General features: G+C 33.6%; 1 protein-coding gene across 1 annotated transcript in view; it reads right to left on the reverse strand.

The window, feature by feature from the left end:
- Positions 1–1,833: 1,833 nt before the first annotated feature.
- LOC117178666 (polypeptide N-acetylgalactosaminyltransferase 2-like) overlaps positions 1,834–7,998 on the reverse strand; it is a 369,602-nt gene continuing 363,437 nt past the window's right edge. The window contains exon 10 of the mRNA XM_033370091.1: positions 1,834–2,911. Within this exon, the coding sequence (XP_033225982.1) occupies positions 2,642–2,911 (270 nt within the window). The 3' untranslated portion in view covers positions 1,834–2,641. The remainder of the gene's footprint in view (positions 2,912–7,998) is intronic.

A 7,998-nucleotide genomic window follows, 5' to 3' on the forward strand; every position in this document is an offset into this window, starting at 1 on the left:
TATTTCATTTTTCCCAAAAGTGGATTTGCCAAGTTTTGTTCCCTTAATCCACAAATTAAATATCCTGATGCCTTTTACTTTTGTGATTTACAATACTACTGAATGTGATGTCCAGTCTTATAAATAAGGTCTTAGTAGTGAGTAATCGACACAACCATTGTCTCTTATATTCTGTAATTCTGTTTTACAGTCTCGCGGTAGCAAAAGTATTACTTCGTAATCACAAATGTCGAATTATCAAATTTGCGAATGGAATTATTATAGTCCCATATAATATTCGTATAATTCACTATTTACATATTAAAAAAATTAATGTAGAAAATTGAGGGCGATTTTCGTGATGTGAGTAATATCGCAACATTTTCTAGATTCAAAATGTTTTCTCTGTCAGTGTAATTTAATGTAATTTCATCGAACTGGCCTTCATTGATTAATTAATCTCCGTGGTATTGTGACTCGAAGCTGCAAAATGTTCCAAATCCGAAACCAACAACAAATTACAAAAAAAAGGTTGAGGTATTTTTGAATACTGGTATAAACTATGAAAAACTAAAAAGTTTATAAGAGGCAAATTAGATATACAATATTAACAAGTCAATCTGTACAAAACATTGTTTTTGCCCAAAAAGTCTAGAACATATTATGCATCCAATAATCGGTTTTTTTTTTTTTTAAACATCCATAACATTCAATGTATGCAAAAAGAATTGCATTGAAGAAACTCTATATATGTTTCCAAACAACATTGTAATCTGCTTATTAGAGACAAATATATAACATTGAAAAAAACAGGGAGAGGATTTTTCAAAATAAATTATTCTTGGATTCACACTGTGCTCGAACCTTTTTGGGCAAAAATAAATGTTTGCACATATTGACTTGTTAATATTGTACCTATTCGGATATGATTGCCGTTCACGGGAAGTCGATTCCTTGGTCAACTCAAAAACTGAAATTTCTAATAGTCTAAATATTAAACGAGTGAAAGTATATTTTGGTCTGTACAACACTTTTGAAGCAACGATTTTTTACACATCTTTGGCATTCGCATTTAGTTTTCTAGTCTTCGTATCGTTTCGTAGAAAAACTGCCCTGTAGGACCGAAGGAGCCGAAAGGAGCCTCTACAAAGTACCCTTAAAGACCCCACTGAGTCCTCCTTCGGTTCCTTCTAAAAAAAACTCAAATAAACAGCAAGATGAACTTCAAAATTGTTGAAATTCGAATTCTACTTAAAAATTTCCATTAGAAACTCACGGAGTAATGGCAATATTTTTTTGCACCGTTAAAATTAAAAAAAATATCATGAACTTCTGCTGAATGTGACTTGAAGCGCATTCACAATGGTTCAAGTAGTATGTTGTGCGCAAAGCTTAAAAATAAAATTCACAAATAAATGTAAATAAATATTTGTAATAATTTATATGTCTAATTTTACACAAATTTAATACCTTCTCCGATAAGAATAATATGAAAATGAGAATTTAAGTGAATCCTTTACCTTTAGTCCTGACATCTCGCCTCGTAACCTTAAGGACACTGCTTGACTGCTCTCAATTGCATCGCAGAGTTATCTGAGGTTTCCACTGCGTAGCGCTAGCATCGAAACAAAATTCTTAAAGTTACCGACGAAACGCTCATTAAATGCTACTAAAAGAAGATGCACTTGAAGCCGCCTTTGGCCCAATGTAAATGACAGGTATTTTATTTTTTACAATTTTCAATGCTGCAAGAAAAAGTATTGCGATTACTCTGTGAGTTTTTAATGAAAATTTTAACATAGAATCCGAATTTCAACAATTTAAAAGTTGATCGTGCTGTTTTTGTTGTTGTTGAGTTTTTAAAGAAGGAACCGAAGGGGACTCAGTGGGGTCTTTAAGGGTACTTTGTAGAGGCTCCTTTCGATTCGTTCGGTCCGCTAGGGTAGGTTCTGAATTTGCGAACACTTATAAATCCTATGTATCTACAAGAGGAGCGGAAAAAGCAGATTTAACGATTTTTAGATTGCGTTGCGCATAATATACCTAGAGTCGATATAAGGAACTGTCGATTATTAATTTCGGTGCGCAGATAATTAAATTGTAGACTTGGTAATCAAGCACGAGAGCTGAAGTTTAGGATACTTCAGTTAGGACTTGGTTAATTTGATGAATGAAAATGTAAATATTCTTAATAAATATACTAAAAATAAAAATATTTCATCCCGAAATTCAGCTCCTTACAGAAGACCTTAATAAAACCACCATAGAGTTTATCAATAATATTGTACAATTATTTGAAGGGCTTTTCATGCTCTTTACAGTCGTCATTATAATACAGAGATCAATGTAAGGACGTCATCGTGTTGTTACCTGATCGGAGAACGGTCTTCTCTAAAAAGGAATTGTAACTAATTTCTCTCTGAACAAGAAAATAACTGTCTTAAACTCCTTTCAATTTGGATTGACACTATTCACATTCAGGTTCATTATCACTTTTCATTAATTCTTATTTAAGCGGCTTGTTTCGCAATTGAACACGTGCTTTGAGTATAAAAGAGCGCTTTTTTCATTCAAATCATGATACTAAATGTTTTAAGTGCCTGAAGACACTGACTCGAATTGCGTTGAAAGTGATTCACTTTCGTGGATGAATTTAATTAATTTAATGACCATGATTGTAGAGGCGCCACCTCTGACTCTCTAAGCTAGAGTCGCACTTTTCTGCTGTGATTCCTCGTTGAGCATGGAATTTTGAATCTACGCACACTGGAATTCTAGCATGGCGAATAAGACCTCCTTCGAGGTACCGCCACTTTTGATTTTCACTACCATCGCAGATCTGCATAAGAAGTGTTGTCCCCTTGGCATAAACAGGTATTGTGAGGCAGAGGTTGTGGTGCTTAAGGAGTCCATCTTTCGTAAGGCCCCATTCCTGAAAAAATTTAATTTTTAGACTAATTTTTCTTTAGTGCATTCAATAGTTATCAATATTTCAAATTTTGAAACAGAACTTTTTTATCTTATTTAAAAAATCCTGAATTATTGCAACAAAAAAAGACATAAGTCCTATATACTCCATAATTTAATTTAATAATTACTGGTTAGCAATATAAAACCTCTTGTAACAGGGTTATTCTTGGTGATTTTATAAAATATGAGAACCTCATACGTGCGCTCAGCACACTTTTAATTCTTATACGTGCTATTATTTTATTTGGAATGGAGTTCAATAAATACCATGAAATTAATTTCTGCTCGAATATTTTTAATTCTTACACGGCTTCGCATGGGTGGCCTATCACGATGCAGATTTGCATGCAACTTTCGAAAAACCATCTAAAACGACGGCGCGTATTAACACCTATGTTTTCACCTGCTGCTGGTGTAAAATATGTTGATTCTGAAGAATTTGCCATATCATATCCGAAATTTTAGTACAAATTTTCATAGAAATACATAGTAAATGACATAACAAATTATTCTTTAAATTCAGTAATAATAGTTTTGTAGATGAAAGCTAGAAATGGATGAAAAATGTGATGAAAATTATCAGTATATGTATGGTAAACTGCCACCCAAGACAGATTTGTGTGTAAAAATTTCTTATAAATCGATGGGTTCTCCGAAGATTAGGCTATCTTTTCGTTACCGTTCAGAATTAGTAGAGCATCATTTTGTATAAAATTTAGTAAACCCGTAAAAGTCTTAAAATAATTTTAAATCTTTTAAAATTGTTTGTTTTGGAAGTTATATGAGCGCAAATTACATTATAAACTGTAATACAAAATGCTGGATTTTTAAATTCGTTGGAAATGTTTCGAAAAATATTAGCTTATTTACTCCTCTTGAAAACATAGCTAAATGAAGTTAGCCTAATTCTTAACGGTAACAAAAAAACAACCTATTCTTCATAGAACCCATCGAAATGTTAACTGATCATAAAAAGATTTCACGAAGATTTAAAAAATTTTCTCAAAGATTTTAAAAGATGATTTCACAAAGTTTTGAAAAATTTCATAAAGATTCATATCACTATCTAATACGTTTACACATCAAAAACCAAAATTAAAAAGTGAAAGGGCGAGATGAAATAAAATGTATGGTTCTAACAACTTACTGGTTATATTGTAGAATTTTCCAAAAAGAATAACTGACATACTTCAGACTACATATATTCGATCGTGTGTTCAATGACAGTGAAAATTACGAAAAATATATTGCAGCGGACAAATTAGTCCACAATATCTTTAAAAAGTTGAATATCATTTGATTGAAAAGATTATTAAAGTAGCCTACTGATAGAAATCTCAGAGTATTCTCAGGCGAAATAGCCTGGCCGGTTTGAGACTATCTGCAGATTCGATTTGAATGATTTAGTCTCCGAGATAGAGAGATTTGGATCCTTTCCAAGATCCTTTAAGAATGATGCGATGTAAGCAGCACCTGACCGGCTTCTATTTAGCATCCTGCAATATTTGTAACCGATTCCTAACCGGTTCTTAACCGCCTCCTATCCTAATTTCGTCCCTGGGTTGTAACCGTCACCAAATTGGTTTGTAACTGGGTCGTCATAATATTCCCACCTGTTTCTTAATCGGCCCTTAACAGTCCCTAACCGGATTTTGTCCCCGGGTTGTAACCGGCACCCAACCGGTTTCTATTGCACATTCTGCTTAATATTTTACTTCTGTTTTCGTTCGCCTGATAGAACACGTTTAGGTCTAATTACAGCCCACATGAGTGTCAGGTGCCTTTTACGAACCGGGTAGTTACCAGTTAAAGACTACTTTCGGTTCTTGAAAATAATTTTTGTTCCCAAATTCCGGATAGAACCCAATTAGAAACGGTTAGAGAACTCACGAGTATCAATTGTGTTTTAGAAGCCGGTTAGGAACCAGTTACCAAACTAACTGCAGTCATCGACAATATTTGACTTCTGTTTTCGATCGCCAGATAGAATCCGGGTAGGAACGGTCAGACTACATACCAGTAACAACCCGGTAGTAAGCGTTGAATAGAGAAAAATGAATATTTTCAGATTTCAGCGTAAAAGTGAAGATTATTCTGTTATTTTAAATGCGCGATTTTTCCATCTGTCTAAAATGTCATTATAAGAATAGGATATCTCCGAAACTAATTTATTTCTATTTCCATAGTGGCCGCCGCATAGGTTCCTATTCCCCAAAAGAGAACGTGTTTTCAATATATTTAATTCCTTGTAATTGTACCGACAGATACACCTCACAGAGATGTCTTCTATTCCCCAAAACTATTTGAATTTTGAGATCGTTTAATTCCTTCTGAAAAGTTCATAAAATATGTATATGAAATTGTTTTATTTCCTTCATGTGGAATATAAGTTTTAAAAATTTAATCTTAATCAATTCAAGTCCGCCCCTCTAGAGTTAAAATTATTTTAATTCATACATTTGAATAGATTTCTTTAATGCATTTTTTAACACGTTTAAATAAATTATTAAAATATAAATAAATATAAATTTGAACCGAAGGAACCGAATGGAGCATCTACAAAGTACCCGTAAAGACCCCATTGGTTCCCCATTCGGTTCTTTTTTTAAAAACTCGAAAAAACAGCAAAATCAACTTTTAAATTGTTGATTTCGAATTATACGTAAAAATTCCCTATAGAAGGTCACGGAATAATCCGAATAGTTTTTTTTGCAACGGTAAAAAATTAAAAAAAATATAAGACGTATAACGCCTGTTGACTGCTACTTACAGGCGATATGGGTACTTTGTGGAGGCTCCATTCTGTTCCTTCGGTCCGCCGGGGTGCAGTTTTTCTGCTCCCGTAGAGGGATTTTTAGACGGAGAAAAATCGCGTATTCATAGGAATACAAATTTTTAATTTTTCGGAATTCAACGCTTATTACTGGGTACAACGGCCGGGAATCAGTTGTCGTAAGTTTTAGAAAAAATGCGGAAAATCGTCATATATACAATGTAGCAGTTCTAAAGGTTATGTTGCGATTTAATTGTAATATATAATTGTATATACATAAACGTTCAGTGTGGTAAATTTCCATAGTTTAGTTAAAATCATAAAAAAGCACTGTGGATAATCTACAGATAAGGATTTTTTTTAAATGTACGAACCAACCAACCGTCTTTAATTCGCCCTTCTCCGTGATTACCTGAACAGCCATATTTAATTTCTGTCCCCAAATATCGAGTAGAAGCCGGTTAGGACCGTTTAGAAAATTTTGACAACTTGTTTTCTGAAACCATTTCCCAAATAAGGACCGGTTAGGTTCCGGTTCCATTCTAATCGGTTTTTATCTGATATTTTAAGCATGGTTGTATTCCTTCCAATTTGAAACATTTAAAAAAGAAATTAGATATCTGAAATCATCGAAGCCCATCGATTCCAAACTATTAGGTTTTAGGCTGTTAACTATAAAATTAAAAAAATCTATTTCAAAATTTAAAGGGCATGTGACACAGCTAAATACCTGTATTACCGACCACAGTTTTTCAGTTCACTGAATGTTTTTTTGAACCTAAGAACTTTTTTTGTAAATAAAATATCGAGCTGAAATTTTGGGAAATGTATTAGAGTACAATAAAGTACGTTTAGGTACTGCATTTCGGTAGGAACTTCATTGAAAATTATTTCATCTTTTTTCTGAACCTCAACATTTTTTGAACGTTGCAACTTTTTTTATACATAAAATATCGGTCTCAAACTTTGAGAAATGCAAAAGCCGAAAGAAAACTACGTTTAAGTACAAAGCTTAATAATAAAAGATGTAAAAAAATATATTTTAACAATCAATTCCAACGGCATCAGCCGGTAACGTTGTACACGAAAATACAAACTCTCTAGAGCCTCGTCTAGTGGCCGCCAGGTTTCGTACTTTTGTGTACAACGTTACCGGCTGATGCCGTTGAAATTGATAGTTGAAATATATTTTTTTACATCTTTTATTATTAAGCTTTGTACTTAAACGTAGTTTTCTTTCGGCTTTTGCATTTATCAAAGTTTGAGACCGATATTTTATGTATAAAAAAAGTTGGAACGTTCAAAAAATGTTGAGGTTCAGAAAAAAGATGAAATAATTTTCATTGAAGTTCCTACCAAAATGCAGTACCTAAACGTACTTTATTGTACTCTAATACATTTCCTAAAGTTTCAACTCGATATTTTATTTACAAAAAAACTTCTGAGGTTCAAAAAAATATTCAGTGAACTGAAAAATTGTGGTCGGTAATATAGGTATTTAGCTGTGTCACATGCCCTTAATCCGAAAGCTTAAAAAGGACCCTTGAGCGTCGGTTACTCTATTGATACAGCCTCTCTGCTTATTATTTATGATCGTATTTGTATTTCAATCTCGGAAAGGACCTTTTAAAGCCTTCAAAACATTTAAACGAGCTATCTGGACCTTTAAATATGTCTCTGAGTGCCTGCTGAGTTCTCAGAGCTTCTCAGAGCCTTGGGAATCTTAGCATATGTGACGTGCGCCGAAGAAAGGGGGCTTACTCTAAAAAAATCAAAATCAAGGTTTTTACACATTTCGATAGTTTTTGAGCTGCTCTTTTTAATTAAGCCATTGGAAAAATATCCGAGTATTATTTTTGGTCTTTCGCTCGAGATTCCGTGAAACATCTCCCACCACTCACCATCCCATCTAAGCATCTCATCTATACCAGTGGTCGGCACGCTCTTGCCCAGGGCAGGGTAACCTGCCCTGGCTGCACTAAGACCTACTGTCAGGGCAGTACCTGCGAGCTTGGCCAGACCACCCCTTTCCTTAGAGGTCCTTTGTTATAAAATGGGGGAAAAATGTGAGAATAAAAAATTCGTCATTTTTCAATCAGTGACTTAAAAGTAATTGACTGTGAAGCTGATGTTTCTTGATATTAAACTCCTTCAAATTTTTAACTTTTCTAGGTAAGTAATATATCATTGGAATCGGAAAAACTCGTAGATTCTGATAATGCTATTTTCAAATCGCTAGTTGAAAAATTAAAAGTTTTAAAATTTCCTTACTTGGA

The sequence above is a fragment of the Belonocnema kinseyi genome, chromosome 8 (assembly GCF_010883055.1).
Source record: "Belonocnema kinseyi isolate 2016_QV_RU_SX_M_011 chromosome 8, B_treatae_v1, whole genome shotgun sequence".
Taxonomy (NCBI): Eukaryota; Metazoa; Arthropoda; class Insecta; order Hymenoptera; family Cynipidae; genus Belonocnema; species Belonocnema kinseyi.